The 25,056-nt window shown below is 49.4% G+C and overlaps 2 protein-coding genes across 2 annotated transcripts; both read left to right on the top strand.

Annotated features, from left to right (window-relative positions):
- The first annotated feature begins 2,803 nt into the window (after positions 1–2,803).
- On the top strand, positions 2,804–7,124 carry MT3 (metallothionein 3). The gene is made up of 4 exons (XM_064382943.1): positions 2,804–2,899; positions 5,599–5,694; positions 5,946–6,011; positions 6,876–7,124. Exons 2-4 carry the CDS (start codon positions 5,664–5,666, stop codon positions 6,983–6,985), a joined length of 207 nt encoding a protein of 68 aa, XP_064239013.1. The 5' UTR covers positions 2,804–2,899; positions 5,599–5,663; the 3' UTR covers positions 6,986–7,124.
- A 13,498-nt stretch (positions 7,125–20,622) lies between these two features.
- LOC105714050 (metallothionein-2) lies at positions 20,623–21,537 on the top strand. Its single transcript, XM_012447917.2, has 3 exons — positions 20,623–20,730; positions 21,030–21,095; positions 21,304–21,537. The coding sequence occupies exons 1-3, from the start codon at positions 20,703–20,705 to the stop codon at positions 21,393–21,395; spliced, it is 186 nt and encodes a 61-aa protein (XP_012303340.1). The 5' UTR covers positions 20,623–20,702; the 3' UTR covers positions 21,396–21,537.
- Positions 21,538–25,056: the final 3,519 nt, after the last annotated feature.

The raw sequence follows: 25,056 nt of genomic DNA on the forward strand, positions 1-25,056 counted from the left end.
GTGCAAACATTAGCTGGTCATGTTGGTGCACGCCTGTAGTCCTAGCTACTTGGGAGTCTGAGGCAGGAGAATCGCTTGAACCCAGTAAACAGTGGTTGCAGTGAGCCAAGATCACACCACTGCTCTCCAGCCTGGCAACAGGGCAAGACTTCGTCTCAAAAAAAAAAAAAAAAGAGTAATGCACTTATATTTAAGTCCAGGATCTGCCTCCAGGACAAGCCACTGAATCTCTCTGAGCCTCAATTTTCTTCCCTACAAAACGGAGTTAACAATGCCTGCCATAGGGTAACTGGAAGGCATCAATGAGATAATATGTGAAGAAGTCAGTGAGATAACATGAGATTAGCTCCCCACGGTGCTCTATATGGTACCTGATACATGGTAAACTCCCAGGAAGTAGAAGACGTTGTCCATAGTAGGCACTAGCAGTCATCTGATCAACCCATGTGAAAAGTGGGGCACAACCTGGGGAGAGGCTTCATTGAGTTCACTACACCACTTACTAGACAAGCTGAAACTGGAAACCATGGGACTCCTACACCCGTGCCCTTTCTCTAGCTTCAGCTGCCCTGTGCACAAAATTGTTCATTCAACATTCATTCTACTCATAAATCCAGATTTCTCCAAGAAATGACTTTATTTATATGTTTGCATTTGCAAACTCTCTTTGTATACTGTTTACCCAGGCTCCTAAAATCCTAGCCAATTGTTGAGTCCCAGGATAGTAAATTGGGAAACTCTTTGAGAACAATGCAACAGTCTTAATCCTGCACTGGACCAATTTCAATCAGAGTGTGGGACTTGCTGGGTTCCTTGCTTTTTTTCTGAGATCATTTGGGGATTTTCCATCCCTTAGTGTGACCTTGAGTGATCTCCACCCCTCAGCCTACTGGTCTTGCCTCTTGACCCCAGTCTAATTGAAAAAATAAAAGTTTCTGTGAACTCCCTTCTTGCAGGAAGCTCTAGGATTGGGTGCAAGGCCTAGATTGAGGACTGATGTCTGTGACTCAGGTGGCCTATGCTGACGTCTGCAGTACTGTATCAATTACAGGCCACAGGTGACTGTGTTTCAGGAAGCACAGAGCTGAGGCCAACAATGCGACTGGGTGTCAAGCAGGAGCTTTAGGAACTCAGGCTCCCTGCAGAGTCCCTGCCTGACCTCTTCATTCATAAATAGTGAGAATCAATGTGGACTCTGCTCTAAGTCTTTTCCCAATGCCATCCCATTTAAGTCCCTGACAAATCTATTAAGTAGGAACTATTATTATTATTACTATTATTTCCATTTTACCCTTGAGCAACTCAAGGCACAGAAATGTTAAGTTGCCCTTGCTGGTAACTGGCTATGGTATTTGCTTGTTTGCTTTACAGAGAGAAGGGGTCTTGCCATGTTGCCCTGGCTGGCCTTGAACTCCTGGGCTCAAATGATCTTCCTACCTCATCCTTCCAAGTAGCTGGGACTACAGGTGCACACCATCATGCCTGGCTGCCATATTACTATTAAGCGGCAGAGTCACACTGTAAACTCAACTAGCATGACCTCAGACTCATTCATTCATTCTCTCATCAAGTAACTGAGTCCTGAATGTCTACCATGTACCGGGCACTGTTACAGGCACTTCAGAGACACCAGTGAACAAAAACAATCAATGATCCTTGCTCTTTCCTGCTTAAATTCTTTTTTTTTTTTTTTTGAGACAGAGTCTCACTCTCTTGCCCAGGCTGGAGTGCAGTGGCGTGATCTCGGTTCACGGCAACCTCTGCCTCCCAGGTTCAAGCGATTCTCCCTGCCTCAGCCTCCTGAGTAGCTGGGACTACAGGTGCATGCCACCACACCTGGCTAATATTTTGTATTTTTAGTAGAGACGGGGTTTCACTGTGTTAGCCAAGATGGTCCCGATCTCCTGACCTCGTGATCCACCTGCCTCGGCCTCCCAAAGTGCTGGGATTACAGGTGTGAGCCACCACGCTGGGCCTCCTTGCTTAAATTCTAGCAGGAGACAGACAACATATAATCATTACGATAAGTAAATTATTTAGTTTGTTTGCAAATGTTAAATGCTGTGGAAAAAGGGAAGACAGAACAAGGCAAAGGAGATGAGAAGCACTGGGGCGTTGAGGCATGTGCTGCAATTTACATAGTGTGATCATGATGGGCTTCACAGAGAAAGCAGATTTGAGAAAAGACTTAGAAGTAAAGAAAGAAGGGAGTGACTTGCATGGATATCTGGGGAAGGAGAATCACAGGCCACGGAAAAATAGACAAAATAACTTCGAGCTGTAAGAATTAACAAGAGGTCAGAGGGGATAAAGGTAGGGGAGAAAGGGCCCTCCTGGAGTGACATACCCACACTGCATGCTCCTCGTGGAGGCTGAGAACTGAGGCCACATGGAGGATGAGGGGGAGGGGGTATCAGAAAGATGCTGTGGTTTTCAGACCCCGCAGTATCCTTGCCACTCTTGGGGCAGGAGGGAGGTTGCTACCGCAGGGCTGAAGCCTCAATCCCAAAGAAAGCGGAGAGGCCTGAGGGAGACTGGGGGGATGCAGCTTCGGTTGAGTGCATCCCAAGCCTGAAGGTCTTAGATACAGAAGCCCTGAGGGTTTGGGCCTGAGGTTCAGGGCGTAGGCCAAGGAAATTAGAGGCCAGAGTGTAGCCGGGGAAGGGAGTGGCGGCGTCCGGAAGACACTCCCAACTCCCCAGGCCGAGGTCCTTGGCCTCTCTTACCCCAAAGAATGGGGAACGGGCCCCGGAGGCGCGGTGAGCTTACCATTGGAATAAATATCATGGATCCAAAGAGTTTTACAGAAGCAGCAATTTATTAGGCATAAAGAGAGAAAAAGAGAGAGCTCGCTCCCACGCTGTTGTGGGAGAGGAATCCGGAGGGGATATCCGTAAAGGTAAGGAGCAGTGGATTTTAACCCGCAACAGAGCCCCCTCCTCCCAGAGCTTTCTGCGGGCTTTTTGGACAAAGACGCCCACCTGGATTCCTCTGCCTAGCCTGCGGGAAACCTAGACAAAGAACTTTACGTTCCTGGATGGGGGCGTGGATGGAGGTGTGGCGCTGGGAAACTTTTGCTTTTGAAACCACGCACCTTGTGCTCCGGGGAAGAGACGATATTTTCCTTAACACAGTCCCTCAAGAGTGCCCTTAGGCAAAATGAAAGCAAAGAAACGAGTGACTGGGTGATGCTAGAGTTGGCAGACTCTGAAATCTGATATTCCAGTCATTGAGACATATAGCAAGGACACCAACTGTCCGGTGGCTGGAACCTCCGCTGTCAGTGTGAGCCTACACTTGAATACAGCCTCCAACTCTCCATACAGGGCTCAGTTTTGGACCTTGGTTAGCCTTGATTGGCGTGGGTACCCCTCTCCTGTGATGGCACAGCATACAGCTGCTCTCGCCCTGCCCAGGGCTTTGCTTTAAAAACTCTCATTTCAGGATGAATTTCCTTATTAGGTTACTCAGGTGTGACTGGTTCTTTGTCAAACACCTCCTCTGTCCCTGCCTTCATTTGGGGGCCATCTTTTTTGCGGGGGAGGTACAGGGCCTTGCTCTGTCATCCAGGCTGCAGTTCAGTGGTATGATCATAGCTCACTGCAGACTCAAACTCTCATGCTCAAGCAATCCTCCCACTCTAGCCTCCAAAGTTGCTAGGGGCACATGTGCTCCCACCACTCCTGGCTAGTTTTTAAAATTTTTATTTTATTTTGTTTTCGTAGAGATGGGGTCTCACTATGTTGCCCAGGCTGGTCTCAAATTCCTGGTTTCAAGTGATTCTTGCCTTGACCTCCCAAAGCATGGGGATTATAGGCGTGAGCCACCGGCCTTGGGAGCCATCTTAATGCTGGGCTCCACCTACCCGGAAACACAACCTCTAATCTGAAAGCATTGGCAAGCAAGGCAGATTTTCAGAAAGTCTCAGAGGGACAGCAGAGACAGTGATAGTCACACACTTCACAATAACATTTTTTTTTTTTTTGAGACAGAGTCTCGTTCTGTTGACCAGGCTGGAGTGCAGTGGTGCAATCTCGGCTCACTGCAACCTCCACCTCCCAGGTTCAAAGCAATTCTCCTGCCTCAGCCTCCTGAGTAGCTGAGACTACAGGTGTGCGCCACCACGCCCTGCTAATTTTTTGTATTTTTTGTAAGAACAGCGTTTCACCGTGTTAGCCAGAATGGTCTCCATCTCCTGACCTTGTGATCTGCCCACTTCAGCCTCCCAAATTGCTGGGATTACAGGCGTGAATCACCGTGCCCGGCCCACAATAACATTTTTTAAAATGCCTTTTACAGAGATCCTCTCCCAGCTCTGGTCCCTTCTTTGCTGTCCCCCAAACTTCATCTAGGCCCCTGAATGGCTCTCCCTTTTGAAGAGCAATGACCTCTCTCTTCTCCACTTCTTGGGGTCTCATTCTCACTTGCACTACCCTGCTCAGTCACAAATGATTCTCCTTGGCAGCTTAGACCTCTTTTCCTTTCACTTTGCACCCAGATCCCTTATATTAATATAAGCACTGATTAATCTTATTTTACCTAGATGCTCTTTTCTTTTTGAGACGGTCTTGCTCTGTGACCCAGGCTGGAGTGCAGTGGTGTGTTAAGGCTCACTGCAGCCTCATCAACTTCCTGGGCTCAAGCAATCCTCTTGCCTCAGCCTCCTAAGTAGCTGAGACTACAGGTGCATGACATCACACCCAGCTAATTTTTAAAGTTTTATAAAAGCAGGTCTCACCATGTTGCCCAGGCTGATTCCAATTCCTACGTTCAAGCGATCCTCCCGCCTGGGACTCCCAAAGTGTTGGGATTACAGGTGTGAGCCACCACTTCCAGCCTCCTTTTTACAAACAGAAAAATCTCACGGAGCTGCCCTGATTTTAACATGCCCCCCACTGACAATCCCTCTAGGTACCTGAGTTCTGAGTTCTAGGCCTGGCGTGGCCTCAGGCTCATTCTGGGACCTACGCACATCCCCGATTCTCTGGCCTCACTTTTTCTTATCTGTATAATGGAGGGATAGGAGTCAAGGATCTGAAGATGCCAGGCAAGGCAGCGGGGAAATGGAATACGCCCCTTGCCAGTGGCACGCGGAGGATGCAAGAGTCAGGGTCGGGCTCAATGTGAGGGGGTTCTTTCTGCCCCCAGCTCAGCAACCCATTTGAACAGATCTGGCTCCCTGGAGAATTCTAGAATGAAGGGGATGAGAGTCAGGGAAGGGCTGGGAAATACGTAAAGTGCTTTCCCCTCCACTTTCGCGGATGATACGTGCGCGCTCGCGGTGGCAGCTGCTGCAGCGACCACGTCCCCTGTGGGACCCACGCGGGGAGTGGGCTGGCAGCGCGCGCATGGCGGCGGCAAATGGACCGTGCATGCTGCTGTGGGGTGGGAGTGGGGGCGCACGCGGGGGCGTGGGAGAGCGGGCACCAGCTGTGCACACACGCGGCGGGAGCGGGCGACAGATGCCGCAGTGCGTGCGCCGGGCCCGAGCGCACAAACGGAAGGAGCGGGCGCAGTGCGCAGGGGCGGGCGCCCCGCGGGCTTGGCATGCGCGCCCCCGCCCAGGGCTATAAAAGCCTCACCACCTGCTTCCACTAGCCAAGCCGCGCGTCCAGTTGCCTGGAGAAGCCCGTTCACCGCCTCTAGCGGCTGCTCGCCTCGACATGGACCCTGAGCCCTGTCCCTGCCCTTCTGGTGAGCCCCCGTCCCCGCTCCCATCCTGCGGCGCGGCACGCCCCTGTACCTGCAAAGAACTGCACGCCCTGCACCTTCGCTCAAGGACACTTGGGGGACGGGCTTCTGATTCCCTATTCTTCACCTTGTGAAGGGCGGGCATGCCTGTGTCGCGGAGACCAGGGAGACTTGGCACCCTATCTCCTCGTGACAGGCGTGGGGACCCCTAAGTTTGTCCACATTAACCCTTCCTGTGGCGTCGCCCTCTCTAGGTGGCTCCTGCACCTGCGCGGACTCCTGCAAGTGCGAGGGATGCAAATGCACCTCCTGCAAGAAGAGTGAGTGCGGGGACCCCTCCCCTCTGCCGCCGCCCCCTCTGCTCCGCGGAATCGGTGTCTCACCACGCAGGATGCGGGCACCGATCCTGTGGTTTCTGACTCTTGGTGGAACAGAACCACCTGGGCAGACCTTAAAATACAGATGCCCCTGCCCCATTCCCAGAAACTGATGGCCTAGGCGTGGGACGCTCTATAAATTGCAGCTGGGATTGAGGACTACTACACTGGTCCAGCCTTTCCTGCCCCACCCTTCAAAACCCTTAAAACCCAGGGAAGCCATTAGTGAGGTTGGGGATCAGCTCCGGAGTTCCAGTCCCTTGGTCTTTTTCAGGCCTTATGGATCCGCTCAATCTGACCTCCTCAAAATCTTACCCAGCTCACAGCAGTGTAATATGCACAGGGAGTAAGAGGTGGGAGGAAGGCTCCCTTCTTCCCTATGTATAAGACTAGACACAGGTTCCCACCCCATCCCCAAGGCTTTCCTGGGCCCCCTACACCTGCACCATATCTGCCCCTCCCAAGTTTATCCTTCAAGGCCCCTTTCAAGGCCATTTACCCTGTGATGCTTTCTCCTTAAGGCCTAGTACCCACCCAACCTAGTCCAGCAGCCCCCAGGACTCCCTGGCATCCATCCAAAGGGCCCTGGTCTATTTCCTGGGTATCCCTCTCCTGCAATGATGCAGGATGCCGCTGCTGAGACATAGATGCTGAGTCAAAGCAGGTGTGAGACTAGGAAGGGGGCTGAGACCAGCCCTGACTGAATGAACGAGAATGATTCTCCACCCAGCACCCTTCCCTTCCCTTTGATGGGGACCGATTGGAGGGGGTGTGCACCAGACTTGGCATCTCCCATTTTATCTGCAGGCTGCTGCTCCTGCTGCCCTGCAGAGTGTAAAAAGTGTGCCAAGGACTGTGTGTGCAAAGGTGGAGAGGGGGCCGAGGCAGAGGCAGAGAAGTGCAGCTGCTGCCAGTGAGGATGCACCCCTCCGTGTGAAGCACGTGGAGATAGTGCCAGGTGGCTCAGTGCCACCTATGACCGTGGTGAGGTGTGGCTGGTGTCCCCTTCCCCTGCTGACCTTGGGGGAGTGACAATAAATCCCATGAACAGCATGAGCCAAAGACTGGTCTCTTCTTTTTTTTCGCCCTCTCCCCTCCCCAAGGACTGGTCTCTCCTTAAATCAGGGAAGGATGTGGAGCAGTAGGGGAGCCCACTTCAAGGGAGCCACCCAGTTAAGAGTGAAACCCTGGCTGGGCGTGGTGGCTCACATCTGTAATCCCAGCACTTTGGGAGGCCGAGGTGGGTGGATCACCTCAGATTAGGAATTCGAGATCAGCCTGGCCAACATGGTGAAACCCCGTCTCTATTAAAAATACAAAAAGTAGCCAGGCATGATGGTGTGTACATGTAAACACAGCTACCCAGGAGGCTGAGGCAGGAGAATTGCTTGAACCTAGGAAGTGGAGGTTGTAGTGAGATGGCACCACTACACTCCAGCCTAGGTGACACAGCAGGAATCTGTCTCAAAAAAAAAAAAAAAAAAAAAAGTGAAACCCTGAGACTTGGCTGGTCTGTTTGGGGCTGGGGTGGAGCCCGGGGACAGAGTGCATTCTCCCCCACCTTCAGATGGCACCCCACCCTCCTGCTAAGTCAAGTTCAAGTCTGGAGAAATAGAAGAGACCAGGCCCATCTAGGTTTGTCCCTCTCCAACCTCCTAACCTCATTTTCTTTATCTGTATGTTGGAATTAGGGGGAGTTAAGGCCAGCTTCTAGCCTGTAGGCCCTGTGAATTAACTGTCCGCTAAAACTAAACTATAGGTTAGTTAAGACCAGCCCCTAGCCCACAGTGCCTGTGAATTTGGGGATTTTCTAGTTGCTCCTGCAAAGCTGCCTGTTTTCAGAGTTATTGGAGAAGTCCAGGAGGCCCAGGGGGCTTGTCTTGGCTGACTGTCAGCTGCATTCCCAAGGTCACCACCCTGAATAGCCTGTTTCCCGAAAGCACATTGTTCGGTTCCCTTTCAGATCTCGTTTGGCAGTTTGTCTCCAGCCCCTCCTGTCTTCAAGGGGAAGTAGGGGGTAATAAGAGCTTTTATCCATAGTGGTTGTGATCCAGTCCTTGATGAAAGAGAACACTCAGGTTTACCTGGGTGAGCTAAGAAGGGAGAAATGAATTCTGGGAGACAAAATTTCCCAGTAAGAGGATACAATGCTGTGAACACGTCACTTTCCCTCCAAGTTAGTTTCTGTGGACAGTTAATTCAAAAGCTCACCGGGACTTTTTTTTTTTTAACCTAACAGGCTGAGTTTAGAAAAAGAGAATGCAAGGAAAGCCAAGCCAGCTCTGAAAAGGAACAACAAAGGGAGCTTGCTCTGACCTGCTAGCACCACTCATTCCAAAACTCTGGAAAGTGGTGGAGGGTCAGGAATGGATCAACTGGACGGAGGACAGTCTGAAAACAAACCGCTGTGTTGCTAGAAGTAAGAGATGATCAAACCAGTGGGAAAGTACACACTACTTAGTGAAAGGTGTTGGAACAATTTACATGTCATATAAAGAATAAATTGCAATTGGCATAAACACCTAGAAGGAAAATTCAAAGCTATAAAATAATTTAGAAGAGGGAAAATAGGAGAATGTTTATTACTTTAGAGTGGAAATAACCCTTTACATAAGAAACAAAACATTGATAAATTTAAGATTACCTTGTGCGAAGTTTTTTTAAGTTCATTATCTTACCTGAGCCTTACAACTCTCAGTGTGATTTTATTTATTTATTTTGAGATAGTGTCTCACTCCATTGCCCAGGTGGGAGTGCAGTAGTGCAATCATGGCTCACCGTAGCTTTGACTTCCTGGGCTCAGGTGATCCTCCCACCTCAGCCTCCTGAGTAGCTGGGACTACAGGCATGCACCACCATGCCTGGCTAATTTTTGTAGAGACGGTGTTTCACCGTGTTGCCCAGGCTGGTCTCAAACTCCTGAGCTCAAGTGATTCACTGGCGTCAGTCTCCCAAAGTGCTGGATTAGAGACAGGGTTTTTGTTTTTTTTTTCCCTCTCAGACTGGAGTGCAGTGATGCCGTCAAGGCAGTGTTGACCTCCAGGGTTCAAACAATCCTCTCACCTCAGCCTCCTGAGTAGCTGGGACTACAGGCGCATGCCACCATGCCTGGCTAATTTTGTTTTGTTTTGTTTTGTTTTGTTTTTGGTAGAGGCTGGGTTTTGCCGTGTTGCCAAGGCTATCAGTATGATTTTTAACTTCATTTTACAGTTTTACAGATGGGGCAGTAGGAGTTGGGGAAATTTGCATGAGGACACACAGCTAGAATGGTGTGGTATAGACAGGATTTGAACATAGGCTGTCTAACTAAAGGGTAGGCCCCTAAACTTAAGCATGCGTCATTTTCTTGCTTCTGGCTTGTCTTGTATTACAAAAAGCATAAAAAAGCAAGGCAAAATCACCTCATATACGCTAAGATGGCTAGTATCAGAAAAACAAAAAGTGTTGGCCAGAATAGAGAGACATTGGAACCCTTGTACATTGCTGGTCGTAATGTAAAATGGTGCAGTGCTGTGGAAAAGTATATTTCTCAAAGTTAAAAATAGAATTACAGGGCCAGGCGTGGTCGCTCACGCCTGTAATCCCAGCACTTTGGGAGGCTGAGGCAGATGGATCACGAGGTCAAGAGATCGAGACCATCCTGGTCAACATGGTGAAACCCCGTCTCTACTGAAAATACAAAAAATTAGCTGGGCATGGTGGCACATGCCTATAATCCCAGCTACTCAGGAGGCTGAGGCAGGAGAATTGCCTGAACCCAGGAGGCGGAGGTTGCGGTGAGCCGAGATCGCGCCATTGCACTCCAGCCTGGGTAACAAGAGCGAAACTCCGTCTCAAAAAAAAAAAAAAAGAATTACATATGATTCAGCAATTCCACTTGCAGATACAACCCAAAGAATTGAAAGCAGAGTCTTGAAGAGATATTCTTATACATATGTTTATGGCAGCATTATTTATAATTGCCAAAAAGTGGAAGCAACCCAAATGTCCATTGACAGAGGAATAAAGTGTGCTATATACATACAATGGAATATTATTCAACCTTAAAAAGCAAGGAAATTTGACATCTGCTACAATATGGACGAACCTTGAGGACATTATGCTGAGTGAAATAAACCAGTCACCCAAAGACAAATTCTGTATGATTCCATGCATATGAGACACCAAGAGCAGTTATAGTCTGTCTGTAAGGTTTGAATGAAGCAACTGAGGTTTAAATGAGGCAACTGAGGCCAGTTATTGGAATAAAGAAATTTAATTAGCTCCTGGGCAAGGTTCTACGGTCCGACAGGAGGGGCCGGAGAAGTCACGCTTCTTTTCTTGGGGTGTGGAGTTTTATAGGGAGTGGAGGTAGCTGATTGACTGTGGGGAAACAAAGAGGAGGTAATTTCATTGGATATGAAGGGACCGGGCACGGACGAGGGGCTGGTCGAGGATGTACGGGGCAAGCTTGCCATAGGGCAGGTCTTTGGCAGGCTTTTTAAAAATTTCGGCGGGTGCAGGGCTGAGATTAGAATGCGGAAACCGGTACAGGGAGCCCGCGTGGAGAGGGCAAATGCTGAGTAATGTGCTCAGAATGGTGACGTAGTTTTCCGGCATGGAGAGAGAAGGGCGTGTCCATTCGGCTCCCAGCGAGGCAACCGGCCTTACATTATCTACATAGAGACAGGTGTAAGTGTAGGCTGGAAGTGGCCAGGGGCTGAATGGAGGGGTGACATGGTTTGGCTCTGCATCCCCACCCAAAGCGCATCTCGAATTGTAATTCCCACGTGTCAGGGGAGGGACTGGAAGAGGTGACTGAGTCATGGGGACGGTTCCACCAGGCTGTTCTCATGATAATGAGTGAGTTCTCATGAGAGCTGATGGTTTTATAAGTGCTTGGCCGTTCCCCCTCTGTTCTGTCTCTCTCCTGCCACCCTGTGAAGAAGGTCCTTGCTTCCCCTTTGCCTTCTGCCATGATTGTAAATTTCCTGAGGCCTCCCCAGCCATTCGGAACTGTGAGTCAATTAAATATTTTTTCTTTACAAATTACCCAGTCTCAGATAGTATCTTTATAGTAGTGTGAAAATAGACTAATACAAGGTGGGAACGGAGAGTTGTTTAATGAGTATAGAGTTTCAGTTTTGCAAGATGAAAAGGGTTCTGGATATGGGTTGCAGACCATCTGAATACACTCATCATTACTGAACTGCACACTTAAAAATCCTTAAGATGGCAAATTTTATGTCATCGTATTTTACAATTTAAAAAAATAAACAAAGCTAAATAATGAAAGACAATAGTTGTTATTACTATACTGTGTGCTGTGGATTTGTGTCCCCTCGACAAAATGCAAGTTGAAGCCCAAACCTCCAATGTGACTGTATTTGGAGACAGGGTTTATAATGAGGTAATTAAGATTAAATGAAGTTCCAGGGGTGGGGCCCTGGAACTATAGGATTAGTGTCCTTGGAGAAGAGTCACCAAGAACTCACTATTTTTTCCTTGATGAATTGTGATTATGGTATCTCATCTAAGGCCTCTTTGCTTAACCTAAGGTCGTAAAGATTTCTCCTTTGCTTTCTTCTAGGTGTTCTGTGTTCTATAGTTATAGCTCTTAAATTTAAGTCTATGATCCATTTTGAGTTAATTTCATGTATAATTTGAGGTGAAAATCTAATTTCTTTTTTTTTTCATGTGGATATCCAGTAGTCTCAGTATCATTAGTTTAAAAATCTACCCTTTCTCTATGGAATTGTCTTGAGACCTTTGTCAAAAATCAATTGACCATACACATGATTTCCTTTTAGACTTTCCATTCTGTTCCAGCGATCTATGCCTGTCCTTGTACCAGTATCACACAGCCTTGATTACTGTGGCTTATTGTACTTTTGGAATTGGACAGTGTGAGTCCTCCAACTTTGTTTTTTCACTGGTTGCGTTCTTTTTTATCTCCTCCATCCAGCCTTTTAATGAATGACCTTTTCTGGCTTTGCATGGGATTGAGCATGCACAGGAGACGTACATATCCACTGAGTCTGCATCTCAACCCAGCCCTCCACACCGTTTCATCTCAAAAATACTTATGGATGTCCAAAAGTCACCATGCCCTCTGCTGGTCACTGGGGATACACGAAAAGAAATGGTCTCTGCCTTTCAGGGAGCTCGCAGACTGATGGGGAGGATAAGAACACTGCAAGGACAACCTGAGTGGAATCCTGGATGCTTTAGAGCTGGAAGAAAAGTCCAGGCCAAGGCACGTAGGCTGTGTTCATTTGATAGATGGGAAGACTGAAGCTCAGGGAGGGAGGGGAGATGCAACCCAAAATCTCTGGGGGCTTTAAGAAGGGAGAGATGGTTCAGGCACAGTGGCTCATGCCTGTAATTGCAGCATTTTGGGCGGCCAAGGCGGGAGGATCATTTGAGGCCGGGACTTTGAGACCAGCCTGGGCAACACAGTAAGACCCCTGTCTCTCCAAAAAGCCTTTAAAAATTAGCTGGGCTTACTAGGGCGTGCCTGTGGTCCCAGCTACTTGGGAGGCTGAGGCAGGAGGGTTGCTTGAGTCTGGGAGGTTGATGCCATAGTAAACTAAAACAGCACCACTGCACTCCAGCCTGGGTGATAGAGTGAGACCCTGTCTCAGAAAAAAAAAAAAAAAGAAGAAGGGAGATGCCATCAGGTTGGGGGCTCAGAAAAGACTCCTTGGAGGAGGGAGCGTTTGGGGGCTGGTAGAAGAGGAACAAAAACCTGGAGCGTGTGTTTGGAGAAGGCTGTGGCATGGCAGGGGCAACAGCAGAAGCATAGGGCTTGGGGACAGGTAAGACAGAGAAGGAAACTTGAGGCCAAATGGGTGAGGAAGGGATGATGCAGTAGGAATTTAGCTTCTCCCTGACTTCAGGTTTTCCAGGATGGCTCTCCACAAGGCAGGCCTCGCCCTTCACAGAGTCTCCTTCCAGCTCCTGGCAGGATCCGATTATTTCCATTCCTCTGCATTATTAAGCACCCACCAAGAGCGGGGCACAGTGCCGGGTGCCAGAGCTAAGACAGTGAACGCAGCAGACACAGCCCACAGCCTCGCAGGAAGACAAGGATTAAACAAAAGCCACACACAGCACAGGCTGCAGGGAGAGGCTGAGAGGCAGAAGGCCACGCTCTCAGGCTCTGGAGCTCCACTGCCTGGTGTGGCCTTTTCCTAATGAGTGACTGTGGCAGTGTTACTTAACCTCTCTGAACCTCAGTTCAAATGTGGATAATAAGAGTCATCTTTCAGGGCTAGCAAAAGGATGGAGTTCACATGTGCAAATAATTGGACACGTGGCACAGGATGTATGATATTGAAAAGTGTTAGCAGGTTGGGTAGATTAGTGGTGATTCACACCTGTAAGCCCAGTGCTTTGGGAGGCCAAGGTGAGAGCATCGCTTAAGACCAGAAGTTCAAGACCAGCCTGGGTAACATAGCAAGACCCCATCTCTATTAAAAATAAATAAAAAGAAAAGTGTTAACTGCTTTCTTACTGGCAACTGTAATTGCAATACATGCTACAAAGAAGGGATGTGCTTGTAACAGAGGGATTAGGCCTATTTGGGGTTCCAGGAAGGCTTTCCTGAGCAAATTGCCTTTAAACGGAGACCTAACAGATGAGGGAGAGAAAGGGTTAGGGACAGTCTCCGAGACAAAGGAAACAGCACATACAAAGAGCCCGAAGTTACACACATACCAGCGCCTTTGCCCACTGGTAGCCAGGCTTTGAAGATGGCCCCAGTGATGCCAGACTCTGGTATTCATGCCCTAGTGCAATCTCCTCCCCTTGAGTACAGCCTCGACCTAGTGACTTGTTTCTAATGAATGGAATACTGAAACAGGGATGCAGATCACTTCCATGATTATGTTACAAAAGATGATGACTTCTTAATTCAAATATTGGAAGAAAAAAAGAAGGGAGGAAGTTGTTTTCCAAATAATTTGGGAAAGGGAGAAATACCTATTTTATAGAACAACGGAGAGTACTGAGAAAAGTGAAAATTTACAAGGAGGATTTCTACTATATGGAAACAATCTTCTAGAATGAAAACCTTCATCTGGATTGACTGTAGGTTGTCAATGGTATAATTTTTCTCATTATTTATTTAGTCATTTATTTTTGAGATGGAGATTTGCTCTTGTTGCTCAGGCTGGAGTGCAATGGCGCAATCTCGGCTCACCCCAACCCACAGGTTCAAGTGATTCTCCTACCTCAGCCTCCTGAGTAGCTGGGATTACAGGCATGTGCCACCACACTGGCTAGTTTTTTGTATTTTTAGTAGAGATGGGGTTTCTCCATGTTGGTCGGGCTGGTCTCAAACTCCCAACCTCAGATGATCTGCCCACCTCGGCCTCCCAAAGTGCTGGGATTGCAGGTGTGGGCCACTGTGCCCAGCCTGTTTTACTTATTTTTGAGGCAGAGTCTTGCTCTGTTTCCCAGGCTGGAGTACAGTGGCACAATCTTGGCTCACTGCAACCTCTGCCTCCCGGGTTCAAATGATTCTCCTGCTTCTACCTCCTAGGTTCAAGTGATTCTCCTGCCTCAACCTCCTGAGTGTTTGAGATTACAGGTGCTACCACCATGCCTGGTTAATTTTTCTATTTTTAGTAGAGACAGGGGTTTCACCATGTTGGCCAGGCTGGTCTTGAACTCCTGACCTCAGGTGATCCACTCACTTTGGCCTCCCAAAATGCTGGGATTACAGGTGTGAGCCACCACGCTTAGCCTATTTATTTTATTTTATTTTTTTAATAGAGTAGAGTGCAGTGGCATAATCACAACTTACTGTAGCCTCAACCTCCTGGGCTCAAGCAATTTTCCCACCTCAGCCTTCCAAGTAGCTGGGACTACCTGTGCATACCACCACACCCGGCTACTTTTAAAAATTTTCTGTAGGGACGTGGGTTTCACTATGTTGCCCAGGCTGGTTTCAAACTCCTTGACCTCAAGTGTTCCTCCCGCCTCAGCCTCCCAGAATGCTGGGATTACAGGTGTGAGCCATCGCACCTGGTCTAATTTTTCTGATGTTTTAAAATGAAAAATTTCCTCTTCATTTCCTCCCCATGTGGCAGGGGAGAGAAGGGGACAGTATCCTGCCCTGGGCTGCTATCATATTACTATTTGGGGGCCATGTGGTTGAGATCCCATGCCTTGGATGCCTCTTGAATAAATTTAGTATCAGCTTTCGCTCAGAATGAAAAAATAAAAGGCCATGACAATACAAAATTAGCCGGGCGTGGTGGCGCACTCCTGTAATCCCACCTACTCGGGAGGCTGAGTCAGGAGAATTGCTTGGAATCCAGAAGGCGAAGATTGCAGTGAGCCCAGATCTTGCCATTGCACTCCAGCCTGGGCAACAAGAGCAAAACTCTGTCTCAAATAAATAAATATAAAAATATAAAAGACTATGACTTCTCTTTTGCTCCCTCCCTTGTTGCACTCTCTTTGGCCCTCTCAGTGGCTGTCCTGCTGTGAGATGCTCTGTGGAGGGGCCCACGTGACTAGGAAGGAAGCCGCAGTACCGTAGCCTACCAAGAACCAAATTCTGCCGACAACCACATGAGGGAGCTTGGAAGCAGATCCTGTCCCTGCTGACACTTGACCACAGCCCTGGCTGCCACCTAGATTGCTATCTACGAGACATCCTGAGCCAAAGGGCCTAGATAACCGTTGTCTGATTCCTGCCCACAGAAACTATGAAATAGCGCATGTGTGTTGTCTTAAGCTGCTAAGCAATTTGTAATGCAGCAAGATAACTAATACACCTCCAAAATGAAGGCAGGGGCTGTAGAAGGAAGAACAAAGAGCAGATTGATGGTATGTGTGATGGGAGCCACTGAGTCACAGAATCTCCTGGGGAAGAAGGAAACTAACCTCTTCCTATCCTCCTATTTAATGCTAGAATCTGCTGGCCTCTGCTGTGATAACAGGGAACTATCTCCCAAGCGGTCCCTTCCACTCATAACCAACTCTACTTGCAAGAAAGTCCTTTCTGGCTGGGAGCAGTTGCTCACACCTATAGTTCCAACACTTTGGGAGGCTGAAGCGGGATAATTGCTTGAGTCCAGGAGTTCGAGGCCAGCCTGGGCAGCATAGTGAGACCCCATCTCTACAAAAAAACACACAAAAATTAGCCAAGTATGGTGGCACACACCTATAGTCCCAGCTACTCAGGAGGGTTGAAGTGGGGGGATCCCTTAAGCCCAGGAGGTCAAGGCTGCAGTGAGCCATGATCACACTACTGTACTCTAGCCTGGGCAACAGAGCTGAGACCCTGCCTTTAAAAAAAAGAAAGGAAAGGAAGGAGATGGGAGGAAAGGGGAGAGGAGGGGAGGGGAGGAGGGGAAAAACCCTTCTACCTGGAACACACCTTTATTCCTGTAACCTTACCCCACCCACTGTGATTGTCCTGATTCTGCCCTTAGGACCACAGAAAGCAAGACTAATTTCCTCTTTTCCGCATGACATAAACATGTAGGTATGGGTTCAAATCCCAGCTCTGCCACTTACAAGCTGTGTTACCCTGAACAGATCCCATAACTCTTCAGTGCATCATCTGTAAAATGGAGATAATAAGAGCATCTGCCTTATAGGGCGGTGTTAGGCTTTAAGTAAGATAAACTCATAGTGTTCTTAGTACAAGTCTTGACTCAGAGCAAGTGCTCAATGTTATTCTCCATGACTACTACAGCGGATTAGACATGCCTGAAATTCGTTCACTCTTCCCTTCAAGACAGGGGGTCTTGGTTCCCTCCTCTTGAATCTGGGCAGGTTCTGCCACTGCTTGGCCAATAGAACGTGGTTCAAGCGACCTGTGCTAGTTCTAGGGTCCAGGGCTTAAGAGACTTGCAGCTACCACTGTCATCTTTGAGACGCTCACCTATGTGACCTGAGCCTAACTGCCCTGCGGCCAACCATGCCGAAGAAGCCTCATGTGGAGCTCTGGTCAACAATTCCAGCTGAGCCCAGCCTCCAGCCATCCCTGCCCAAGTGCCAAACATGGGAATGAAGCCATCTTAGATTCTCCAGACCAGCCCATCCACCAACTGAGCAGCACCAAGTGACCTCAGCTAATATCACATGAAACAAAAGAATCGTCCAAATGAGTGCTGCTCCAACTCCTGACCCACAAACCCAGGAAGGACAATAAAATGGTGGTTGTTTGAAGCTGCTAAATTGTGAGTGATTTGTTGCATAGCTGTAGATAACTGGGGCAACCATTGTCAAATATTTGAAGGTAACTGTTCCCTTCAATATTGAAACTACCTCTCTCAGCTGATGCTCACATGATAGGGTTTTGGGCCTTAGGACCCCTGTGATCAGCTGTCTTCTGGACAACTGAAGCCCAACACTGAACATAGCCCTCCGGGCAGGGAGGTCTGCTCAACTGTGCCAGTTAGGACTCCATCTAGAATAATTTAAGCAGAAAGGAAATGATTGGCTTCAGGCATGGCTGGATCCAGGTGTTCCAAGATATTGTCAGGCTCCATTTCCTTTGTGATTGTTTTATTTTCGGGCCTTCTCACAAAGCCAAAACGCTTTAGAAACTCAATCAGCTTCACATTGTCTCAGGTTCAAGTCCAGATGGAAAGAGTATCTGCCATTCTCCCAACATTCCCAGCAAAAGTATCACTGATTCTCTTTGGTTCATGACTGTGTGCCCCAATCAGAGACAATCACTGTGACTAGGTAGGTGGAATGGCCTAGGAGCTCACAGATGGGACCTACTCCATCAAAACCATGTGGACTGGGAATGAAGAGAGGCGATTCTTCAAAGTAAAACCAAGGATATCATCACAGGGGAAGGATGAGTGGATGGCTGGGCAGCAGACCTATGCATATCCACCCCTGCAGTTAAAAGGAGAATGAAAAACATAACCTCTCTCATTCTACATGGGCTACCTCTCCTAATGCAGCCCAGGGCCACATCATCATCTCACATTGATGACTCACACCAGATATTCAGGGGATGTTTTTCCTTATCCAATGTTGCTTGGTTTTACTCCCTCATCCCCTGCCAAGTCAAGGATGCAAATGTGCAGGTGGGTCCTCCCGCTTCACCTCTGTCCCAAGTACAGTGCAGTGGCTCACACCTGTAATCCCAGCACTTTGGGAGGCTGGGGTGAGTGGATCACTTGAGGTCAGGAGTTCGAGACCAGCCTGGCCAACTGATCCCATCTCTACTAAAAATAGAAAAATTAGCCAGGTGTGGTGGTGGCGCGTGTAATCCCAAATACTCAGGATGCTGAGGCAGGAGAATCACTTGAACCTGGGAGGCGGAGGTTGCAGTGAGCCAAGATTGTGCCAGTGCACTCCAGCCTGGGCAACAGAGTGAGACTCTGCCTCAAAAATAAGTAAAATAGTCTGGGCATGGCGGCCCACACCTGTGAGGCTTCTGGGGGCATGGAGATGAACAGACTAGGCCTGTGGCCTGCTCCACCTTCCCTGAATCATTATCCCTCCCACCCCTCATAGAGTCAAAGTGATTCAAAGGAGACAGCTCAGGCTCAGAGCCCTTCTGTTTCTTCACAGAGTTGGATTGTTTGCCTTGAGTGGAGAGGTGACCATCTGAGTTATTAGCAAACAGGGATTTGGTATATAATGTGTGCATACCTAAATAACAACAAAAAAATCAGTCCACTGCCCAGAGAGCTCTCATCCACGGGGTCGCCAGACACCATGAGATTTCAGAGAGGTTGGCTGTAAAATCAGAGGATATTTGGATATAAATTCTAGCACAACCCAGTCATTTGATAGATTTGTAAACCAGGGTTCAGAAGAGTCCAGGCATGTAATTGCCCCACGGTCGCTGAGCAAGTGAGTGGCTGAGTGATCACTGGAATTTAGTCCATCTGAGAGCTCACCCCTCCTGCCCTGTTTGGTTTTTTTACTTAAGTGAGCACACAGGTTCCAGGGTGGTGAAGAGTTGTTTGTTTTCATTTTGTAATTGGCCTTCATACAAGGTGGGGGCTGGGAAGGGAGGAACAGTACAGGGCATTACCCCCATTAATTCATTTGACAAATATTTATTAAGCATTGACTGCAAACGTGGCCCTGTGCTGGGAGATGAAGACACAATTCCAGAGCAGGGGAGCAATGACTGCCCTTGGAATTTCCAGTGATCAGGGGTTGGTGAGGAAGAGCAGAGACACCAGTCCAAGAGTCACCGCAGTTAATACATACCACAGGCCTGGAAAGTGCCAGCAGGGGAAAGAACAGGGTGTTTACCAGCACCTTCCACTGGCAGCCACTGGCATGGGGCCCAGGACAGGGTCCCCAGAGGAAGTGACGGTTCATCTGAGCTTACAGTAAGAGCTGCAAGGACAGCCTGTCCTCCCCCGCCCACCACCTCACTAAATCCCACTGCAGCAACTTGTACTCCCTCAGTCTTCCAGGAAGCTTCCAGTAACCACTTCCTGACTGCTAGCATGACACACTTTGGGCAGTCCGAGGCTGGTGACCTAAGACAGTAGCACAGCGCCAGACACATACAGGCAGCGAAACAGGATGTGCCTCTCCAGACAGGCATGTGGACGCCATCTGGGCTCTCCCCCTCAGCCTCCGCAGGGGAAGAACATTCTTGTGGGGTTTTCCCCTTCCAAATGTCTCAGAGCCATTTCAGCTAGCTCCTGCTAGTTCCTTCCTCCCCAAGCTAGAACACAAATCCTTCCCCTCCCTGCCTGGCAAACACCTTCTTACCCTCAGACCCCAGGCAACGGCCCACCTTCTCCCAGGCTGGACAGGGTCTCCTCCTCTCTGTTCCCCTAGCCCCTGAGCTTCCTGAGACCAAGCTTGTGGCTTCTTGCCCTTATCCTCCCTCCTTGATGTCTCTATGTCAGAGGGCCGTCAGCATCTGCTGGGGCCTGGTGGCAGTCACCGCACTCTGCCACTCGCTAGCTGTGTGACCCTGGACAAGTAACTTCTCTGCGTCTGCAGTTTCTCCTCTCTACAACAAGAATACTGGAGAGTCCTTATCTTATGGGTTGTTACAAGATTAAGTGACATCTCACACACGACACACTTTCTACAGTCCCTGTTGCACGCTAAAGCACTCAACATGCAACGCATACGTCACCAGTAACCACCCCATGGGTTTATTATGATGCTGCACAATTATTAAGCCTTGACTGCTACAGAGTTGTAACCTGTCTGCACTTTCAACAGGTTTACCGTGCAAACAGCATTCCCAAGTCCCGCTTTCACCTGCGCCCTAACAGCTCAGCTTCAAAAGTACAGGACAGTGGGGAGGGCAGCTGTGCACACGGCGGAGGGCAAGGGGCAGGGTGCTGGGCGCGCGGTGTGGGCACCTGACCGGGTACACTACGTCTTCTCGCTGCACCCAGCCCCGGGCTCACGTGGGCCCGCTTCGGGGAACTGACCGGCCGCGGCCCGTGTGCAGAGCCGGGTGCGCCCGGCCCCATGAGCGCAGTCTGGTGTTTCACCGGGAACAGCGAGTGACTCAGCGCGGGGCCTGTGCAGGCGGCGCCGGGCCAGGGCGGGGCTTTTGCACTCGCCCCGGCTCTTTCCAACTATAAACACAGCTCGCGGCGCTTAGCTCCACCACGCCTCCTCCGAGTCCCAGCGAGTTCGCGTGCAGCCGTGTCCCGACTCCAGCCGCCTCTTCAGCTCGCCATGGACCCCAACTGCTCCTGCACCGCCGGTAAGGGGCTGGGGATGCCCTGTAGCGCTAGAGAAGCAGTTTCTGACCCCTTTTTCTTTCTCTGATCACTCAATTTCAGGGCAGGAATTGCTCCTTCCCAAAGCGTTTTGGGGTGTCTTTCTCTCCATTCTAGGTTATTCGGAGCCCCCTTTTTACCATTAAGGAGATCTGAGTTAATGGCTGGCTCAAGTTCCTGGGAACTGGTTGTGGGCAGAGAAACTCGGCCCCGGGCTCCTAGCACGCCGTCCCGCGTTCAGGTATCCAGGGACCGTTCTCACCTCTGTCTTTTCTCCTTACAGGTGACTCCTGCACCTGCGCCGGCTCCTGCAAGTGCAAAGAGTGCAAATGCACCTCCTGCAAGAAAAGTAAGTGGGATCCTCTCTTTCCTCTACCCCCTCACTGTCCTCCAGCCTGTCCCCAAGTCCTCTACATCATCCTCAGGGGAAGTAAAGCAGTCTGGGGATGCCCCATTGCATGGAAGTTGTCGCCTCCTCAGTGATTCTTACCAGGGAGAGCAGGAATCCTTCCCTGTGTCCCTAGTACTCACCTCTGCTGCCTCCTTTCTGTCTCCAGGCTGCTGCTCCTGCTGCCCTGTGGGCTGTGCCAAGTGTGCCCAGGGCTGCATCTGCAAAGGGGCATCGGACAAGTGCAGCTGCTGCGCCTGATGCCAGGACAGCCCTGCTCCCATATGTAAATAACATGACCTCTACAAACCTAGATTTTTTTTTTATGTACAATCCTGACCCGTTTGCTACATTCCTTTTGCTATGAAATAATGTGAGTGATAATAAAAGAGCTTTGACTTGATTCTGCCTCTGGTTTCCTTTATATGCCTTAAAAATAAGGGACTGGGGTGAGGGATTGAACTAGGAGGGCAGAGACCTGGCCTGTGGATGGAAGTGTGAGCTGCTAAGAAACAGTGTATTCTGGCAAGCCAGGCTACCACACTGAGTTTCATCTTCTGTAAAACTGAATGGTGTTGTGCCAGATCATATAGGGGCAGGAGGGACACAAACATGATCAGTTTCAGTGTCATGTCAAATGTGGCACAGAAACTTCTCCATTCCTCATTTTCACTTTCTGATTTCCCTGCCCAACTTCAGTTCTTCATGGGATTTTAGACTTGAAGGTGACTCCAGGGGGTGATATCCAACTCCCCAGTGGCTAGAATCTGACATTGGATTTCCAAAACTCCCTGCGGCGAATGACCAGTTTTGTTTTGTTTTCCATTAGTCGTAGACCTAAATTCTGGTAAAATAATGAGTTAACAAGAAAATGAAAGTTTAAAAGACACAACGACCATTTTTTAGATTCAACAGGAAAATTTCAATAAATATTTGAAGAACAAATTACATAGGAAAAATAAAAGAATTACCAGCACTACACATTTGTCCAAGGGTTTCCAGGTTTGCATCCTGGAAACAGTTCTGAGACTGGCCCGAGTGTATGGCTGGCACACCCTAAGCAGCACTGATCCAGACATCCCCACAAGGAACCATCAGGCTTGGCCTGCCCAGTGTCACTGAAGACACTTGCAGACCCCTGAGAGCTCCCCATCGTGCCTTGGTTCTGAATCTTTTGAGTTCCTCCCAAGGTCAGGCTGAATTTACTCCTCTCAAATTTCAGCCGTTGGCTGCTTAAACCAGCAAAATGGCTGGGGATGTGATGGGAAATGCCCAGCATGTTCCCAGCAAGATGAAGTGTGTGTGATCGTGGGTGGCAGATGAAGTTCTTCCTGTTTGTCCACACCTGGGGTGATGGCATTCAGCAGTTTGGAGGGCGTGGTGGCACTCATTAGAAAGGAGTGAAACTCTGAGTGACTTGTAATTAAAGCCAACGTTAGTCCCCCTGGCTATGTGGAGGGAATGTTATTTGATGTTCAGTCAAAGAGGATGATGAGTCACTTGGCTCAGGCATCAGGAGCATACTTGCCTGAAGGTGCTCTGTATAGAGTTTTAAAGGCAGCCTGCGCCAAGGGCTTGGGTTTTCACGTCAGGCAGTCCCTAGTTCACAGCCCACTTCACCACTTACTGGCTGTGTGGCCTGGGCAAGTCACTCAACCTCTCTGAGCCTCCATGTCCTCATCTGTAGAAAGAAGATGGTATCCCTATTTATGGTTTAAATGAGATATTGGCCTGGCTCCTGGGTAGGGTTTAATGACCATTAGGATCACTCTGTTTACATGGATGTTCTTGGAGACAGAATCTCTCTTGATAAGCTCTTGGGGAAAAATAGGTCTGGGAAGAATTACTCCGGGTTGGAGCCTGGGGAGTGGAGTAAAGCCTTCCTGACTGTGTACCAGGGGAGGGTGGATGACCTCCTACCCAAAGTCCTCTGGGATTAAGATGCTATCACAGCATTTGAACAAACGTAAGAACCATTCTAATTCTTCCTATCATCTGAACACCCCATGAGCCAGTCAAAGAGTGAACGCACAGGGATAAAAGTGATTATGTCACCTTCCAGAGTGGTTAAGCAACCTGCCCAAGGTCACACAGCTTAAAAGTCAGAGGTTGGAACCTCCACTACAGCTGGTCTCTTGTCTTGGCTACAGCTGGCAGATCATGTTGTCAGTTGGTGCTAAGCCTTGCCTCTCAGAGTTCAGAGCTGGGTCGGCCCTTGGTCAGTTAGCCCAATTGTGTCTCTGGCTTGAGAGGTGGCATACTGAAGCTGAGAGGTCACAGAGCTACGCAAGGGCATGACTGCCAGCTCAGTGCCCTTCCTACTGCTGCCTCTGTGCCAGATGTTCAGTGTCCTTGTTTTTCACAGAATTACAGGTGTGAGCCACGCTGCCCGGCCCTTGTTTAAAATATTTCCGGCCACAGAGAAGTGTTGATGACATACCTGGGCCAGAGGAACGCTTTATCATGGACACTTTCCTTGAAGAGGCTGGCTGGATTTAAATCAGTGCACGACTTTTCATCTCTCTGATGACCAGCCAGTTACTTGAACTCATTTCTTTGTAGTCCTCTGACTAGCAAAACCGGTTCATAAACACTATTTCCATTTAGGATTGCTGTGAGGATTCAAAGAATGAAAGTGTTTGAAAAGGGTCTAGTGGCAGGGCATGTGGCTTCTGCCTGTAATCCCAGCCCTTTGGGAGCCTGAGGTGAGCAGATCATGAGGTCAGGAGTTCAAGATCAGCCTGGCCAACATGGCCTAACCCCGTCTCTACTGAAAATACAAAAAAATTAGCCAGGTGTTGTTGCCGGCGCCTGTAATCCCAGCTACTGAGGCGGCAGCTGAGGGAGGAGAATCTCTTGAACTGGGAGGCAGAGGCTGCAGTTAGCAGAGATCACTCCATTGCACTCCAGCCTGGGCAACAGAGCCAGATATTGCCTTAAAAAAAAAAAAAGGACTTGTATAGATTTAATCTTATGCAATAATCATGTATACTGAAGAGAAGTAACTGGATGTCTTTTAAAAAATTTTTTTTAGAGACATTGACTCCCTGTCTTGTCCAGGCATGATTCAAATTCCTGGACTCAAGTGATCCTCCCGCCTCAGCCTCTTAAGTAGCTGGAACTACAGCTTCCCGCCATCTCCCCCATCTTGCTTTCTAATTTAAAGCAGGGTCTGCATATCACCTTAAGTCATCTCTCCCTGGGGACATCCCATGTCCAGAATTGCCATTCCGTAGTGGGGCCGCCCTAAGGCTGTGGGGAGCATGGAGACTTATATGCAAAGGAGGACCTGGACAAATGCGCCCCCATATCCTCTCAGGCGAGGAGAATGGACTGGAGAGAGAAGCCGACCGGTGTTCCGGTGTTGCTGTGGACGGAGGAACGGGTCCGAGGTATCTAGGTGTGGACAGGGACAGGCATGGCGGGGGACGAGGAGAAAAGAAAACCACATTGCTGGCAGTTGCTCTGCACACAACTCGCTCGCAACCGCACCCTCCCCGCTCTGCACTCAGCAGATCCGGGGACGGAGGCAGGAGGCTGCTCACGGACTCTGGGACAGGCCGAGCTGAAAACCGTGGGACGAGGAGTGGGGTGGAGACGACCGCTACGCCAAGGCTGGGTTCCCGGATCGTGCGGGGAAGCGGGGGGAAGGCGGGGAAGGCAACCTCGGAGAAACTGGGAAAGGCTGCCGCGACCTCGGGGACACTGCGTACCGCCGGGCGCACAGCCCCTCCCGCGCGAGCGAGCGCCAAAGGTGCCTCTGTGTAAGCAGAGCTCAGGGGATTGTGCGCCCAGCCCCTCAGCTGCGCACAGTACAGCCCGGGACCGCGGGCCACTCGAACTCTGCGGAGCGGGTGCAAGCGCGGGGCGGGACCTCTGCGCCCGGCCCCCTTCCTGAACTATAAAAGCAGCCGCGGCTGTT

Source organism: Aotus nancymaae, unplaced genomic scaffold (genome assembly GCF_030222135.1).
Source record: "Aotus nancymaae isolate 86718 unplaced genomic scaffold, 86718_ANA_hifiasm-v0.15.2.pri h1tg000030l, whole genome shotgun sequence".
Lineage (NCBI taxonomy): Eukaryota > Metazoa > Chordata > Mammalia > Primates > Aotidae > Aotus > Aotus nancymaae.

Excerpts from the sequence above, each read along its gene's own strand:
- MT3 (XM_064382943.1), top strand. The coding sequence starts at position 5,664 with ATGGACCCTGAGCCCTGTCCCTGCCCTTCTG. Across the intron at positions 5,695-5,945 it reads GCCCTGTCCCTGCCCTTCTG|GTGGCTCCTGCACCTGCGCG; the intron begins GTGAGCCCCCGT and ends CGCCCTCTCTAG. Across the intron at positions 6,012-6,875 it reads ATGCACCTCCTGCAAGAAGA|GCTGCTGCTCCTGCTGCCCT; the intron begins GTGAGTGCGGGG and ends TTTTATCTGCAG.
- LOC105714050 (XM_012447917.2), top strand. The coding sequence starts at position 20,703 with ATGGACCCCAACTGCTCCTGCACCGCCG. Across the intron at positions 20,731-21,029 it reads CAACTGCTCCTGCACCGCCG|GTGACTCCTGCACCTGCGCC; the intron begins GTAAGGGGCTGG and ends TTCTCCTTACAG. Across the intron at positions 21,096-21,303 it reads ATGCACCTCCTGCAAGAAAA|GCTGCTGCTCCTGCTGCCCT; the intron begins GTAAGTGGGATC and ends TTCTGTCTCCAG.